The following is an 18,870-nucleotide window of genomic DNA, read 5'->3' as shown; positions in this document are numbered from 1 at the left end:
AGTCCCAAGAGCCCTTCAGATAAACACACTTTCTCAGACTAAACGCTATAGTCTGATGACTCACTCAGGGTGTTATCTGAGATACTTCTGCTTATTATCTAAACATGCTGCTCTAATCCTGAATCAATGGAAGTTGAATTTCAAAGTATAATATTGCAGTTTATCTCAAGGAAATGTAAATTCCCTTTTTGGCAGTAATTATATTTTAATGGGCCTTTACAGTATGTTCTTTTAAGGGGAAAATATTTTTAGTGCACTTTCTGCTAGGTACTGTAGTAAGTAAATGAAATCCATTTTATTTTTAAAGCATAGTGGTAGTGAACTAAGTAGCAAACATTAACACTGTGTATTAGGTGAAGAACATTATTTTCTTTATATGTTGCTGTTTCATAGGCTGATGATAACATACTTAGGAAGTCTAACCATAGCACTGATTATTTGGTGGATTCTCAAGACAAGCTGTTCTGTACTTTCTAGGGACAACTAAAATCTCTCCCATGACCAAGTCATCTAATTTGGGAATAGACAGAGTTTTGAAAAAACATTTATTTGGCGCAGATATTGAGTGAAAATGCAGTTCCATTAAATCATAGAAGAAATTACAGACCTGACTCCAATTTCCTTTAAATTATGGGCAAAATTTTATTTGGCCTCAGTGGGAAAAGATCTAGGAATATACTGTCAAAAAAAGAGTATATTAGCGTAGCAAGAATAGGCAACTAGCAACTAAGATTCCCAACTTCCTTTCCCTTCTCTGTCAATGAATGAATCATGGTGCAATAAAGGATGAATCAGTTTGTATTTCTAGGTCTGCATTTATCTTTCTGACAAACAAGTGAAGTAAGACTTTGCACGGTGCAGACATCTAGGGTGAGCATCAGAGTTGATTGAGCCTAGCAATACTGATTTCCTGTCCCTCATTACCATTCCACTTCAGTAGAGTCAATGCTAGTGGTTCCATATTGCAAGTGGAAAAATACTTTCCACTGTTGTCTGTTCTTTTCCAGAAGATTCTTCTTTTTTCTCCTGAAATATTTTCTCTCTTGCTGTTTTTTGTCTTTCTTTAACTAATAATTCCAAAATTAGATATACAGTGATACTGTTGAATGATTTATGACTTCTTTAAATAAAATAAGAACATTTAAAAGAAGAAAACACTTTATTACAAATTCTTATACAAGTAACAAAACCTTTTTTCTTCTTTCCAGATCTTTCTTTGTGGTATTTTAATACTGTAAGCAGTACAAAATCAGTGCAGCTATAACATAACTATTTTGCATTTGTATTGGTGATGATTTATGTAGTCTTCAGGGAGCACATCCCTGAAATAAACATCAAGCTAAATTTCAGTGGCAGAAATGAGCACACAAATGATTAAATGCTACAAAAGTCTAAAAAAGCCACCCTGCAGGTTGTTAGCTTATTTTTTCCCCCCTCCTCAGATTCTTAGTTCAAATTATATCTCTGGTGGTCAGCAGGGCACAGGGGAGGGGAGATAAATACCTATGTTGTGGAATTTTTAAGGTAAGCACACTTGTTATGGAAGTCATCATGAGAGACTATATATGCAAGCCAAAATATCATTTGCAGTCATTTATCAGAGCAATGAGGTGTCTGACTTCGTAGCTTCCTGCTTCACTTCTGTATGGCTGTACAAGTCTCACCGGGGAAGATGGAAAGTCTGCAATGCCCATGTAAGCTGACAAGAGCTTGTTTGAATCCCCGGTGAGCTCTTGCTTGCAGCTGCAGTCATTACCTGTTCACTAGTGGGTTATTGCAATTTTTTCGTGTGTGTGCTGTTTACTAAAATGTAATTACTGAGCTTTTAATTTTTTCCCTTTACCATTTATGATGCATTTGTGATAAAAGGTGAAATTTGGCTTTATTCTTTCTTGCATACAAATAAGGAGGGGGGAAAAGTGTTATATGGTGCACGATAAACCAAATGCAGTTGGGGGTTTTAGAGGTAGTTAACAGTGAAGATTGCTTCAGTGCCTGCATTTAGGAGAAAATTACCAAGGTGTTTATCCCTAAGAGAGACACCATTAACATTAATATGAAAGAAAAAGACAGTTCTCTGAGTTAGGGAGTGTAGCATCAAAACGTTTTTACTGGCATTGTGGAGAATTGATGTGGTGATTTCATCCATATTTTGGGGTGAATGAAAAGTAGATATCATCTCCCAGGTGATGGACCGCATATTTTCATTACCGCATAGGACAAGCCGTATTTGGAAGAGCAGGATTAATAAAGTTAACAAAAGCACAGTTGCAGCAAACTGGCAAATGTATTATCACCTGAAGATAGGAGGGCAATTAGAGTGGGAACATTGGGAACATCAGTGCAGAGAAGCTACAGGAGGGAGGGTCTGAGTGCCAGGGCAGGTTATTTAGTAGTTCCTTAGTGAGAAAGAAAGGTCACTGTGCAATTCTATTTTTTGAAGTCCTGCGTTATTTTATTGGAAGTTGTTCTCATTTGTTTGTTTGGGTTTTTTTTCCTTATTTATTTTTCTTTACTTATTGTTTTCTACCAGGCTGACGTGGTTCAATCCTACTTCATAAACTAGCCATGATGCAGAAGAGTACGTGAATACAGAATAACAAGTGCACACAAAATGTTCTGCAGTTAGTGAATGGGGCAGTGCAACAGTGATCCATCAATGTAAAGGGTTTGGAGGAATATCTACACCTTCCTTTCATGAAACTTAATTCTGCAGTCTGTGACTATGAACAATACCAGATATAATGGGAAGAAGTATCATAGCTGAAAAGAGAAGAGGAACTTGAATCTTTAAGCCCACATATGGGAAATGACATGAATTCACAAATGATGAAAATAGATTGTGTCCCACAATGGTTTAAAGAAGTCAGTAATCAAACTCATGAACTAGTGATTTTCAGAAAGGGTGAAAATTTAGACATACCAGTTCAAAGTCTCAGACTCATCTGAACGAAGATGAGATTAATGTCATCATGAATTCACCTGATAGAGTAACTCAGATTAAGAAACAAAAGTCTTTACTTTTAATTATTTCATTCTTTACTTTCAGGACTTTAGAGGTTCATAAAGTCTCTCCAGTAGTCAGAGATTAAAGATGTATTAACCAGTGTGAAGGAATCCATCTCTTTCCATGCAAATACATTAGTCTTCAGAAAGAATCCTGAACTGAGGTCTAGTGTAATACCAGCTCCTGTCTGGGATGGAAGACCTAGAGGGAGCAAGTTGATGCTGAAGAACAGGTGTGAGGGAAGGGTAAGAGAGGGAAACTATTTTAGAAAGCTTTTTGTCAAAATTTTATGAAAATTAGGGATATAAGACTATACTTGCATTTCATGTGCAGTGCTAGTCTAATTGTGTTTCTTAAATTGCCAACCATACATTCAGTTGACTCACTCAGTTTAGAACATCTTCTTGCCCATAGGCAAGGTCTTGAGGTGCTCCCTGTCATTCATTCTCCCTAGATGAGCCTAACTTGTCCATTTCCAGAGCGTACACTGACCCCCAGAAAACTCAGGAAATTAGCAGCTAAGAAGAAATGCTGCTATTTGTCACAGAATTAAAATCATAACTGTGTCTTCCAGAAAAGATCACCTGTCATGAGTATTCTCCTTCTTCCTGCCTGTTTCCCTTTCCAGGTAAATAAATTAGCTTAAACATGGGGAGGAGTAGACAGATAAATAGGCACTGATTTCAACAGGGTTGATATAGTTGCTGCTGGTTTCTTCTAAATTACGGATTAATTTCTGTATCTGTCTCAGCTTTCTATTTACACATTCTCAGAGTTAAGAAAAGGCTACTGATTTTGTACAATGCAGAGTTCATAATACTGCCTTGGAAGGCTGTCAGATTAAGTTCAAAAAGACATTAGTCTGCTAGGCACATGGACTACATCTTTTACGTTTTCTATCTATGTTCCCATCATCAGTGATGTGCATTTTGTCCCCAGTACAAATTCACAGAAGGAAAGGGATATCGCTGTTTTATAACAGAAGCAAGGATTCCTTCCTGTAATTATAAGGCGTGAGACACTGACTGATCATTAATCAAGGGACTGATTATAATAATAATCCACTTCCACTGCAGGCTTATGGGCTGATTCTCATTTATACTAATCCCATTTTGAACTGCTCCTGGATCATTACTAGAGCAGGCAAAAAGGGTCGTGAGAGAGGGGTTTGATGTACAACCAGAACAGTGTAGAGACCTGTCACAGAGAAGGATCAGTCCCTGTCCTCTAGTATTTAAGCCAGAGCCCCTGCATTTTCTTTGGTCTGTGTCTGAGCTGTTATTAAGCTCCCTTCCTTCCTCCCAGTGATGTGGCAGATGGTTTAAGCTGGCACAGGTGGCTGAGTACCACCTGCTGCCAATTCTTCTGTATCTTTTGCTATATAATTCCTTTTGTTGTTGCTGTTTGCAAAGGATGACTAGAAGTAGGAGGGAAGCAAGAAGAGAGTGTTAAGTGATACTGATACTGTTCAGTGCTTTCCTGTATTTTTTTTTTAATGTTGTTGCTGGGAACCTATAACTAGTACATGCTGGGATCTTGCAAGGAAATGCAGCAGATTTGGAACTTTGACTTCTGTGATGCAAAAAGTGTATCTGTTTATTATTTGCTAGTGTAACTTAACCCATGCTGAGGGATAGTATTTCCCACTGCTGAGTGCTGCGAAGGGAAAAATCCTCTATTGGCTTTAGACACTAGATGTTACATCCTCTTGACCGTTTGAACCCTGTTGGAAATAAACCAGCCTTGTAGAAACTAAATGAAGAGTTTAAAATGAAGAGTAGGATAAGCCTTATCATCCAAATACATGAAGGATATGAATGGACAGGGGCTGTGGCTGATATTGTGGACCTCAGAGGCTGGGGCTGGTATTTAGTCTCTGTTGAGGTAGTGAGAGAGGTACGAAGGAAAGTCACCCCTGATGTCTTAAACACTTCTTTGAGGATAGGTTGAATTACTCTCTAGAGTCAATCATCTCTCTCTCCTGACTAGAGAGATACTTGAAGACTAATGTAGAAGAGGTGACTATCTCTTGAGTGACAGAAACCAGAGGAAACAAGTCCCATCCTTTGCATCTGGATTAGTAGCAGTATTATAGTGATTATAAGATATAATATCCACCTAACTTCCTATCTGGATGCTTTCACATTTGAAATGTAACTGCTGCAGGCTTCTTGCTGCTTGCTTTTACAAAGAAGCTTTTAAAAGATTATTTGCTTTTACACCTCACCCTTCAAAAAAAAGGCTAAAAGAAATTAGTGAAAATCAAATAATTATCACAGCACTTATTCACCAGTGAACTTTCCTTAGGTAAATCTATTTCAGGAGGTAAAACAAAAGAAAAGCACACTTTATGAGAAGCAGTGCCAAGTGAATGGTATGTAATCCAAGTGAAGTCCACTGTAATGTTTATGTATCTAAGAGAATTTATTAACAAAGAGATATGGGAGGGTTGCACTTTGGATTAAAAAAGTTATTTGATGTTAAAAAAAATCATTGATCCTATTTGCAAAAACCTTTCCTGAGATAGAAGAAATTCTCAATTTGTTTATAACCAAAAATTCTGACTTTTTTTTTTTTTTAAGTGAACAATTTTTTTTTCACATATTTCTTTTATGTTGTATAGTCTTTACCTCTGATTCTCTCACTCACTATTGGAAAGACTTTTTTTCCCCACTGAGTTTCCCGTGTCCTTTTTTTTCATTTTACCCTTGTTTGTTCATTGTCATAGATAAACAATATCCTGCCTGTTTCCAAGTATATATCCCCCCCTCTTAGTGTTCACTAGAAATGTAAAAAAACCCTTCATAATAAGAATGACCCCTGTGGTAATCAGGGAGACAGCTTTGATTAAGAACATCTGTTAGCAGATTCCCGGTTCTAAAGTCAAGCAGAACATAAGACAAGAAGATATAGAAAGTGGCATTTCTCAAACTGTGAGGCTGGCCTCCCTGGGGAGACTCTGACCTCTTCCAGAGATACAAGCCAAGATCAGAAAAAAAGAACAGACATCAAAATATGTGGAGTGTGTGTGTAGTTCGGAAAACATGACACCTTTGTTTCTGAGGTGCTGCATCTTTAAATTTCTAAGCACTACACTTCTGAGGGGTGGGGAGAAGGACTGCACTTCTAAGCCTTGCACCGTGTTTACTTCTCAAACACATCACCACAAAATGAAAAAGGAGAGATATGTTGACCCTATGCTCATTGCCTGTGTCCTCTTTTTTGTTAGTTTTTCTCTTCCCCCTGCTTTTCTCTTATCCTTTCAGGGTTGACAAGGCTATCTGTTAGCAATGCGTAACAGAGGGATCCAGGAAAACTGGCTTCAGTTCTGAGTTCTGCTGGTGTAAATTAGTAATGTGGAGGAGGTTGCTTCTTAACAATTTCTATTCTGAGTTGGATAAAAGCTTTTCTAGCCCAGTGTTTTTTCTCCAATATTTTTCAGGACAAAATACTTAAGAGACAGTAAAGAACCAAGCTTAGTTTCAGTGAACATTGTGATACACTTTCCTAGATTCTTTCAGTCAGCAAGGTAGGGTTGTCCTGAGCTGAATGTTAGATCCAGACTGTTATATTTCATAACAACCATAAACTAAACCTTCGTAAGTATCTAGGTATGTAAATATAGTCTGTCTAACTTTGTTGTTCAATGTCTTTATTTCCTCTTCTGGAGACATTAAGATACTGATCTTATTTGAAAAGGATTCTAATCTCTAATGAAAAAAATAAAATACACGAATTCTATTTCTATTTCTATGAAAACAATATGAATTTTAAAACTAATTGGAAATATTGCTCTTTATGAAAAGCTTTCTCTTGTTTATTTTGAAAAGTGGGGCAAAAGAGAATAAACCAAGACAACAGAGAGAAAACAGAGGTTAAGTATTTTCTTCTTTGCTAAGTTGTTCTCCTAAAAGTGAATAGAAAAAGCAAGCATATACAGAAGGATGAAATGTGGAAACGGGGACAGTATCCCAAGGGTCAGTATGGAAGTATGTCTTGGGCATGAATGGATTGGGTTATGAAAGCCAAAATGTTGCTAGAAGTGGAACTTTTGAGAGATGTAAGAGGCAATGAGATAGTTTTCTACAGGCACACGGGCAACTATATAAAAACCAGGGAAAATATGTAGCTGATGCTGAAATGAGTGAGTAACCTAATGATGAGGAACATGGAAAGAACTAACTCTCTTAAGGCTTTCTCTATCCTAGCCTTTACAGACAAGCTGTGTTCTTATCCCTCCCAGCTCTTTATGCCTCTCAGGAATGTTTGAGAAAGGGATACACTACCCCCAGTAGAGAGGGATCAACAAGGGACAAGTTAGTTAAGCTGGATGTATGCAGTATGATACAACAGAATGGGATACATCTAGGCATGTTGAAGGAGCTGCTCTATGTCATTGTGAGGTCATTCTGTCATCTTTCAAAAATCATGTGAGATGCCTGATAACTGATAAGAGACAAATGTGATCGCTATTTAGGAGCAACATAATCATTGAGAGGTTTTCTTGTTAACTTTCTTCAACAACAGGTAGACATATAAAATCATTTGAGGATTAGTATCAGGTTTTTTCTGCATTCAATTATAATGGAAAAGAAAAGGAAAAAGTTATGCTGCCTTCTTTCAACTTTTAGAAAAGTTTTATTTTTGTTTCTCTTCAGACTTCATGCTTGTTCTTAAGTATAATATTTCTCCCAAGAAGAATGGTGATTTTGTTTCAAAAGATTTCTTACCACACTTTTAAGTTAAGTCTTAGTCATAATACACAAGAGAGTATTAGAGACTGATGTCAAGCTGCAAAGTGCTATAAGCATGACAAATCTTCACTTTAATTCTCAGAATTGATTTTCTTTTCAGGAGGTGTGATTTCCTTCTGCCTCTTCCCTTTCACATTTACTGACTTGGGAATGTTTCATATTTTCCCCTTGTTGAGTAGCAAATGGCATGTAGTGCTATTCTTGAATAATTTTTTTAAAAGCCACTTCTACACCAGAAAAAATTAAAGATATGAGTGTGCCAGCTGCACAGATACACTGTTGTTTATTTTATAAGACAACCAGGCAAAATATAAAAATAAAACCACTGAAAAATCTGTAAAACTTTGGGTCTACCTCTGAACATCCATGAAACTGAGGTGAACTTGGATTTTGGTTCTGCTTACTGTAAAGATACATTTAAAGTGGGAAATTTGGAGTAAGACTTGAACTAAAAAATAAACAAAGATTTAATTATAGCTTAGTCCTTTTTCTTGTATATATAATATGCATACATTATTGCAAAGTATGTTTATTGGAAATAATATTTATTCTTTTTCTTAGTATATATTATTATGTTGGGGTTCTTGGTGAACAGAGGGAATCCAAAAAAAACCTTATTTATGTTTGAACTTGGAGTCCTTGACTCTGTAATGATCAATCATGCCAAAGGGAAAAAGCTGAGAAGTGAAAGTCAACATCAAAAAATGGAATGGAAATGACTAATTATGTTAACAATAGAAAACCAAGTGGATGTCCCCAGTCCAGTATGCATAGAATAACTAATACGTCCAAAAATGGATCATTGCAAACATGATGCTAAAGTATTTTGGCTGTTTAATACATAAACAGCAGTAACATGTCATAACAAAAAATTGCAGAAGTAAATTAATTCATATCCTTAAAATTATAACTATGCCCAGTCGTGAACAAGAAGGCGTAGGTAAATGACTCCAACTCAAGAATGGCAGTGCCTGAAAGCTGAGGACTTTGTCCCTTTGGAATGATTCAGTGTTTAAAATGGGGAACCCAAAGTTTCCTGGCAGTCAAGGAAAGCTGTTAAACATTCCTGGGAGTGATCCTGAGAGTCCCCATGCTACAGAAAGTCACTTACTGTGAGGAACTTGAACAGGGATATGTGACCTAATTCCTTCTTAGTTTGCCATAAATGGCTATAAGTGAGTGTACAAAGTTCTGAGCACTTCCCAGAGGTGGACCATCTCACTTAAGCAGAGCTCATTCTTTGTAAAAGTGTGAAGAATAATCATATGGTGTTACAGTAGATGATTTATCAAATCTCTAACCCAGGAAGACAGGTCATCTGGGCTGGGATTTCAGTTCCATACCAAGACATCTACTTTTAGGTGCCTACATGGGAGCTAGTGTCTCTGTTCAGTTGTATAAATGTTCAGCTCATTCTACAACAGATAAACAAAAAATAGGTAATTAGATAACTAAAGAGATAACTATTTTTTGTCAGCAGAAGCAATCTGTACTCCATAAATTACACTGACTAGCTTACCATTATTTATAAGAGGGGCTTAGAGAGTGGCCTGCAGCTACACAGACAACTAAATTCAGGAGCCTTAATCCACAAATTTATTTCTATCTAAACTTTCCATTGTCTGCTAAGCCTGAGGGGATCCTGGCCTTGTTCAGCTTCTCCTACAAAGGAGACTACCCTACTAATCATGGTACAGAAGAGTTCTAAGTGATTAATGCAAAGACAAGAAAAGCTGGGGCCTGGGGAATTGGGGGACTGAAAAGAGACCCTTGTTCTGGCACAAAAGCCTGGAATCTGTGGGTGAGTAAGGGAGAGGGTGAATGTCTCTGTGTCTAGTCATTAACACTCCCTGCCCATAACTCTGAGACCTTGGGTAAGGTCTCCAGTTTGATCTTGCACTGTTTATTAATCCAGTGGCTATCTAACGTAGATAGCAGGCAAAGACCTGGGAACAGAGACAGATCTTCATTCACTGTCTCGCCTGAACCAGCAGAGTGTAGAATCCTTTCTGTCTGATATCTTCTGTGTTTCTCCCCACTGCTGCCCTGCTTACACATCCAGATTCAAGAGGATGAGATAGAATATGGCCTGATCTACTCTGTGCTGTAGCTTGGTAGCTAATAAACTCTCCTGGGATATCAGTGGTGATAGTTTAGAGATTTTGAAATTCTGAGTAAGTCTCAAAGCAGAATCCTACCCTTAAATTGCCTATTAGTCTCCTATTTTGGAGCTTAGTCTATGAACTTTTTCCTGTACTAGGTGAAATATTTTGAATGATATATATGAAAGCTCTTGGGTAAAAGATACATCATGAATAAATGATAACGGTCAACATGAAAGTCTATTCACAGGAAGTATTATCAATCAACATGAGTGACTATTGAGAAAGATTTAAGGCTGAGACTTTTAAAACAGCATAAGCAATCCACTTCCCTTCAATTTTTAGCAAGAACTAGATATATATATAACTTAAACTGTTTTAAAAATCCTAGCCTAAATTCACAACAGAATAAAAAATACAGGACTAGATATTGCATCCTGCTGCTCATAGAAATGGTCCGATGTTGATATGTGTATTCCTTGCTTTATCAGACCTTCCTGCATCTTAATATCTCTGGAGAACTGATTCTGTCAGGAGGATTCTGATCCTGACCGGCTGTTGCCATGGTATTGGATTATTCTGGGCTGTGATCAAGAAGAGCAAACAAACTTGAAAAAGGAACAGGCTTTAAAATATATTCTCAAGCCACAGTGCCTGAGACTAGTTTTTGAAAACTAAATCTTTATTTTTGTACAATCTGGCAGTTCTTAAATAGTTCTGAAAACCCATACCGATAACCAGAAGAGTTTCTGTGACACTAAATACATACATAAATAGGAAAAAATGCAGGAGGAGAAAATTGGGCCAATTCTCACACTATTTGAAATTGTTCATTTTCATTTAATGGTATTATCCCACACTAAACTGAAACCCCCAGCTTCTCTGAGAACATTTGAAAGAGCAGAACTTTTTGCAGATATTATTCCTGTTTTACTAGGCACTATTCCAAAGCTGGTGGGAGTCAGTGAATGTCTTTTTGATATTACTGAGCTTTTGAATTGAGTGCATAATAAGGAGTTTCTACCTGTCTCCAATCCCTAGATAGTAATATAGCTCTTCTTTTACACCTGTTAATATTCATCTAATTGCAAGTCATCTATGCACACTGAAAACGCTGCAGATGGTTCTAGAAATACAAGAGACAGTATTTTCTGTATACAAGCGCTGGCATAATAAGTTCACAGTCTTAGAGGACAGAGTTCCCTTCATGGGCAGAGAAAAAAACAAAAGGTCCTTAAAGACATCCTGGTGGTGTATTATTCATGATGACAACCCCAGAAGGATGCACAAGTTTCAGCAAGCAGTAATCAAAACAGTAAAACAAGCAATGAAAAAATATATAGGGAATGGGGGAAGTTTTCAGGAATTTTGTTATTTACAGATGGATAATTTTGTTTGCCAAATTACTGAGCGTGTTCTTCCCATTCCACAGGCAGAATTCACAGCCATGAGGGACCAATACATGCGAGGTGGAGAAGGTTTCATTATCTGCTATTCCATCACAGACCGTCAATCCTTTCAAGAAGCTGCTGAGTTTAAGGAACTCATTTATCGCGTCCGGCATACCTATGACATCCCCTTGGTGCTGGTAGGAAACAAAATAGATCTGGAAGAGTTCAGACAGGTAAGCAACTTTGTTGGTTTTGGCTTGGTTTTCCTTGACTACCTCAGGGATTTCTGTAGCATATGTTGTAGAGTACTACTGACAATTATTAGTACAAGATGAGGTTTAATCGAAGAGCAACACACTAGGATTGGTAATAAATTAAGGACTTGACAGTACTTTTCATTCATATGTTATGGATCTTAAAATGTTCTTTGTTTTTACTTGAAAAGGAATTCCATTATTTTTGTTGGAAGTTATATATATGTTCAACATGGAAAAAGATTCACTCAGGATCTTTACAGCAAAAAACCTGTTTGCTTTGGATTTTACAGGCCATTAAATCCAGAAACTTTTTTTTCATAAACATACTAGTTTTCGTCAAAAGTTTCTCAAACTCAGACTGAAAAAACATATAGATAAACCAGAGAAATACATATGAGATTATCTTCGCCTGAAAAGCCAGCAGCTGTTATTAGAGTGTTCAGATGGGATGGGAACATTCAAGACTTGAACTCACTTTGATTTGTATACAAGATTTAAGCCACCACCACCCACAGAACAATAGACTTCTCTGACTATGAGGGCATTGGCTGTGGCTCTCTCAAAGTTGTTAGTAATCTTAGTTCACTGGTTTGCTTCCTTTCTGCTTCCTCCTTGTTGTTTGTATTGATGTGTGCGTGTGTGTGCACGGGAGTGAGAGACCATCTTAGAAATGGCTTGGTTGTGACCTGGTACTGAATGGTAAATACCCTTAATCTTTAACAGAAACTTCAAAAATAAGACAAAAAATATTTTCCTATACAGAAATCTTAAGAGGCTCTTTATACACACTGTGATTGCTTCCAAATGACTGATTTCGGTGCAGATGTGTGTAACAGTTAAATAAAATGGTGGTTTTCAGTTCATTAGCATCTGTGCTCACATGATCCTGCCTAATTTTTCCACTTATTGTCACTCTTCTCCCTATTTCTTTGTCTTTCTTCTACCTGAAGAAAACCCAAGACAATGTTAAATCTGAAATTAGTCCTGAAGATCTGATGATGTACTTAAAGCTTCACATCTGTTTCCAAATCATTGACTTTCTCCCTATATAAGACTGTGAAAAAACCTTAATGGTGACAATCCAGCTGCAGTTTAACATGCAGCTTGACGCTTCAAATAACAGTGCCATGTGCAACACGCAGTACAATCCATGCAGTTTCTGGGCTACTTATATACCAGATGGGGAGGGGTGTGGACCCAGTTCTGCTGTGAGAAACAGGACATTGCACCTGATCCCAACAGAAATAGGATAAGACCAATTACCTACAGTTACCTATAGATAAGGTTGCCAGGAATAGTCTAGTCACTAAGTGATGTGAAGACTCTCTTCCAGTGATATTTGGCACTACCTCTTTTTGATCCTATGTTATGTTGGGCTTTCATATTTTAATCACTGTCAATGCATATAAAAATATATGCTTTATTTAGATGTTTTACATACTCCTTGATGGTCTTCTCTGGTCTCCCAAACAGGAATATTAGTGCTCATGAATTGAGTATCACAAACAGCACTCAAGATTAAAGGGTGTGGGGAGGCTCTTGGGAATTGTATTAGAAATTATGTCTTTGAGATGTGACAGACACACAGAAAACTGTTACACAAGGTTGTCACTGAAGATTCTGCCTGAATTTGTAAGAAGGCAATTTCAAACCATGGTCCTATGTTTCTTAAAAGCTTTCAGTGAGCCAGGATTTAGGTCTTCAGGAATTTTTCCTCCATAAGCCCTCCACAACTGTCAACAAGTACAACAATGTTAGAAGGGTTTTCTTGAATATTCAGCAATCCAGATTTTGAGCCATGGGACACCCTTATATCATAGACGAGTAAGACAATACAATAAAGATCTGCTCCTTTAAACAAAGCACTTGAATATGACTATGTCTACATAAGCAAGTAGTATGAACCAACAGGAACAGAGCTGTAGAACAAAACAGTTTATTCTGAAGTCCACATTTTGGGAATTTGATTTTAACTTTGGACTAGCTCTACTCCAAGGCCATTGTCTCTATGATTAGTTGGTGCTGAGGTGTATAAATTGTGCTCCTGGAGCATATCTTCACTTAAATTTCATCCATAGTTCAAGTCATGTTCTCAGAGACCACTCCACAATTCAAAGCAAAGCATGGTTAAGTGGTAGTGATTAAGAGATACTGCTCACTGCCTCGCTGACCTTAATTAAAACACCACTGTGTGGGAGGTCATCTCTGTGTCCAGCTTTAAGTGCATGTTAATGGACTTCAGCAACTTATTATTTCAGAACTGGGATGTAGGTTGTGCTGTATGTTTAACAAACACTGAAATAAGTTATCTATGCTTTCTTGTTAGGTTAAGCAATATCTAAGTAACTTGATGAACTGTGGGAAGGTGGATTGAAAGGAATCTTTTCAAGGTCAAGTTACAGCTTCATTAAAAACACTCGGATGTTCAAGAGTGGTAGTCAGCTCACTCTGGAGTGACAGACAGCAATGAGCAGACAATAGCATTAACATATCAATGAACAAGCAGTGAAGTACACAAACATACCAAATTCAAACAGCTGAGAAATAGTAGGTGTCAGAATGCAATTAGCCAGATTGGAATTCGGCCAGGTCACCAGGGCTAATGTTGTTGCTTTGTTTGACATTTTTCTACTATGAAATTCATTAAAGCTACTGTAATATTATTCATGGTATTTGGAAACATAACATTAAGTTCAACATTCCTGGGCATCATTTCCATTTAATGGCAATTCCACAACAATCAGACAGGCTGTAGTAGCTCAGTCAGACAAAGCTCTTGTTTGAAATGCGATCCCCTGCACAATACAATTAATGATGTATGTCGCTTGCCTCAAATCTATCAACAGGACTACAAGAATAAAACTAATCTGCAAGTAAAATTTTGTGTTAGGGAAACACTACTAAAAAAGAAAACCAAGAAGCTTATTATTTTAAAAAAATGTTTTTCTTTTCTGATGGCTTCAGTGAAATTATTGTTGTGTTTAAGTATGCTTGTAATTTTTAATGTCTTAAGAAATGGGTTTGTCTGTAGTCCTTAAGTTTTAATTACATTCATTAACCTAAAGAATAAAGACTTTCCATTCTCTCTGAAACAATGTGGGGGAACAAGTCTGTAAAAACTATAGGGAAAAATACAATAACTCATTACCCTGATGTGCATATCTGGTGTCAAGCCTCCCTCCACCCTCCATTCCTTTCCATTCATTTGTACTGCAGCTGCATCCGCGCCTTTCTGACTTTGTTCTGTTTTGTGTTCAGAGATTCACTGGAAAAGTGAATGGGCATGAGTGATTAAGGTTAAGACCTGTGTCCATTCCTTGATTTTTAGCCATTGCTCTAAGAAATATTTAAGTATTATACGTATTTTATCCCATAGATGTTAGATGTAAAAAACAGAGTGGTAAGTGCTTGATTAGATACCATTTTAATTTCAGTGTTTTCTAACATTAAAGTAATTAGATTAATAAAGATAAGCTATACATCTTTTAATGTCATTAGAGTTTCAGAAATATTTAGGACCAGCTGATATGAAGTACAATAGACATTTTAACTTCAGATAAGCTTTGTTGCTTTACCCCAGATAAACATCGGTTCTTACTGAAATTTTAAATCTGTATAATAGATAAATATCTAATTAAGACATATGCATCTTTAAAAATACAATAAGCAACTGATCCTATTTAAGCTCATGCCACGCTAAAGCAAAATTTTAGCTTTTAACTAAAATATTTTATAATAAAGACATGTGGTACTGCTGAAATATTTTTTGAAAAAAAAAATCCATAAGGCTTTGTCTACTGATCATTGCAATATATTACATTCAGCAATTCAGAGGGGAACTAACTACATAAGCTCCTTTGAACAATGTACAGCTTGCTGTAGCTCTGAGCTGGAAAGAAGAAATACTTTCTAGAAGCTTTTTCAAACTTTTATGGTATATGTGAGAACCATTCTGGAAATTTTACCTATGCAGAAATTGCACAGCCTTCATGAAGCAGTTTTTCCTATATGCTTTTGTCTGACCCCAGAGGAATAAGCTGTGGACTCAGTCAAGCCCATGGATAACATGTTGATGTCCACTGAGTCCAAGGTTATGAGGGCAGGTCATGCTTCGTTCAGTTCTTGGCCTCTCTGGGAAGCTTGTCATCAAAGCTGTTAGTTTTGATAGTACAGTCTTTGTCTTGAAAAGAATTATGTAGCTGTTTACCCTTCCATGCATGAGTTTTCTTATTGGTTTCAAGCACAAATCTGAGCAGCAGCAGTGCTTTTGAAAACATTTCCTTCTTTCTCTCTCCTTCTACAGTCTCTGTCCTTCAGTAGTAAATATGAAATCAATATGAAATCTGTCTTTAGCATGGAACAATATCTTACTTGAAATGCAAATTAATTACAGGGGCTTCATTAGATTTTCTTTCTAAGGTTTTATTATATCATAAAATAGTTCTCAAACCAGGATTGCAGTGACTCAATACATTCACATGATCTCAATCAGCTGCCCACAGAACATTCTCACTTTGATGAGATTTTACTCTGGAATTTGTTCAAGAGGAGCTGACTGGTTATCAGATACTCTGAGCACCAACTTTTAGATTTTTTATTTTGGCAGTTGTTCTATTTTCATGTTGGCTTCAAAAACCTTGAAGTATCTGTAGAGTCTGACACAGCTAATTTATTTTTTTAACTTCTTTTGTTTTGGTTTATTTTCTGTGAATAACTGTTCAGTATATTTCAAACATTGCTAGTCTATACCTTCTGGTGCCTCAGTGAGACACCTAAAATACTTAAAGAATATGATATTATATTTTATTTTCATTTTCCAGTACATGACTATGAACTACAATTTCTTAGATGCTCTCTTATCCATATTAGTTATGAAATTGCAGTATTCTGAACTTCTTACCTTAACATTAGGCTGAATTCCTTTGCTTTTGTGATTAAAACTGCTCTCAAATTTTTAAATGTTCTTTACTATCACCAGTTCCATTTTCTCTTAAAGATATTTGGGCGGAAGAGTCTGTCTGCTGAAAGCTCTTGTTTCCCATTTATCAGGCCAGTACCCTACACAAAGAATGAAAGGTTTAATTGCTTCTTCTGAACCTTCTAACTGCAAGTGAAGGGAAATACGTTTTCTGCTATTTACTGACGAAAAATAGTATATATTTGAGTTAACTATAGACATGATAAAGTGATTAAACCAAATGAATTGTCCAGATTCTCTAAAGTCCATGCAAAAAAACCCAGGATTTATCACATATCATAGAAGTGTATCATAAAATGAGATGTATATGCCCATGAAGATGTCTGTCTTTCTCTTGACTGTAGAGGGAGGCATGGACAACCAACTTCCTAGCTTTTATACAGCAATACTTGGGTCAGAGGAAGACTAACAAAATTGTTTATGACATCCTTTCAGTTGAGAATCTAAGCTTACTGCTTCATTCTGTTGTTATTGTGGCTGCTAACTACAGACTAGACTTTTGAAACATGCTCAGCACATGCCTTTGGTTTTTGAATTAATGAAATCTAACAACTAGTCATTCTTAGGTGCTATTCCCTTCTAAAGATCACTGTGAGCTGTGATATTAAAATATCTCAGATGTATTCAGGCAGGCTTACCCTGAATAACAACTACAAAAACCATAGTGGTATCCTCAGTGGAGAACAGCTAGAGGAGAATACGGCACAGAAGAGCAAATTCTTCAAAATTTTTTATTTGAATATTGAAACAAATTTTTAGATTAATTAATTCATCCATCTTGATGTCATGTTGGCTGTTCATTTTCCATGGTGCCAATGCAGTTACATTTTGCTAGCATGAATACCTGCTGAAAATGAATTACATTTGTGAGGAGCTGCCCTCATCACTTCCATTAGCTTGCCTACATATTACCTTTCCCACATGACATCATATCATGGTCTTTGTTTGGTCTTCAAATTCTGAATAATATAAGCCATTTTTTCTGTTTTGATAATGCTATGACAGTTGCCTGAATATTTGGCACTAAAACCATCGAAATTGTCATGATGTTTTTTTATCTTAGAAAACTGTCAAACCTTTGATAATCACTTTTTTACATTACCAAAATATGTATCTGGATTCTGTCATGTTCCTCTACATATCTAATTTCTATTTAGTTTTATTGATTTTGTTTTTTCAACGTTTCTTTCACACTGTTCACTTTCCTAAGAAGACTTCCTTATATTGTTTAAAAAAAATGTTTTTAGTGTTTGCCCCACCCCCTAAAAAAAGTGTGTGCTTTCCTATGCCAATTCAACTGTAAAAGTCAATTTTATTATTGTAGTCTCTTGGAAGGAAATTCTATTATTATCAACTTAACTGTCTCTAGTAAATGTTCATTTATACATAGTTTACCTCTTTGTCATTACAACGCTTTTATATTTCCACAAAACCCCCAAACCACAGTTTCATATTACCCAGGCTGCAGTTAATGCAATCAGACACACAGACAATTGTAATAAAACTGTTGGCTCATTTCTCAATTCACAATTTTGTTAACCTCTAGTGAACCATCCAGTAAACCTTGTAATCCCTTCAACACAGAGCAGAAGACACTTGAAGGGGCCTAACATGCAGATAACAAGCTGCTTTATAAGAGAAGAAACAACAGAAAAGCGATAGCTGAACTTCAGATAAAAAAACGTTTATAACAATGCCTAGATATTCAGAGATAAATACAGAGGCAACTAATTGCTTGTAGCCAAAGCAGGACAACAGAGGACATGTAGCAATGTGTATACACTGGGGAGGGTGCTGCAAGGTCACTTCACAGCTATGGATTTTAAACAGCAACACACTTGATATTGTTTTAAAAGGCCCCCAGTACTTCTTACCTCTACCTGCTTTACCTTCACTGTCAACCTCTTCACCTCAGAGATTTTGTCCTCTCCATGCACCAGGTCCTGACTTGGTGAGGCCATATTTGACTTCAGTGAGAGAACACCTTGGAGGAGAGGTGTGAGAGCTGCTCTCTCACCTTTTGTCTTCTTGATCTAGATTGCTCCTCGAGGTGATCTTGGGCTATGAAATTTGCCTGCTTGGTCTGTAATTTGGGAGATTAGCAGTTGTGAAGACTTCAATACTTTTTTCATGTGGCAGCCATGACAGCAGGATCTATTATCTTAACTAAAGCAAGTGCTGTTGGAAAACTCCCACACAAGCCCTCTGCAGAACAGCCTTGTGTAGGGCCTCTGTGAATAAGTTCAGGATGCTCCTGCTTCCCTCAGAGCCTCCCAGAGGGAAACCCATTGCTTACACAGTGACCATACAAAGAGGTGCAGCTTTGCAAGGAAATCTACAGTGGTATCATTTGCTGGCTGGCTAGGGCTTAGTTGTGAGTC

General features: G+C 36.9%; 1 protein-coding gene across 1 annotated transcript in view; it reads left to right on the top strand.

Annotated features, from left to right (window-relative positions):
* RIT2 (Ras like without CAAX 2) overlaps window positions 1-18,870 on the top strand; it is a 180,536-nt gene that overhangs the window by 81,700 nt on the left and 79,966 nt on the right. The window contains exon 4 of the mRNA XM_074812364.1: window positions 11,296-11,487. Within this exon, the coding sequence (XP_074668465.1) occupies window positions 11,296-11,487 (192 nt within the window). The remainder of the gene's footprint in view (window positions 1-11,295; window positions 11,488-18,870) is intronic.

This window comes from Strix aluco, chromosome Z (assembly GCF_031877795.1).
Source record: "Strix aluco isolate bStrAlu1 chromosome Z, bStrAlu1.hap1, whole genome shotgun sequence".
NCBI lineage: Eukaryota > Metazoa > Chordata > Aves > Strigiformes > Strigidae > Strix > Strix aluco.
The sequence above is the reverse complement of the archived record's forward strand: the minus strand, read 5'-3'. Positions and strand labels throughout refer to the sequence as shown.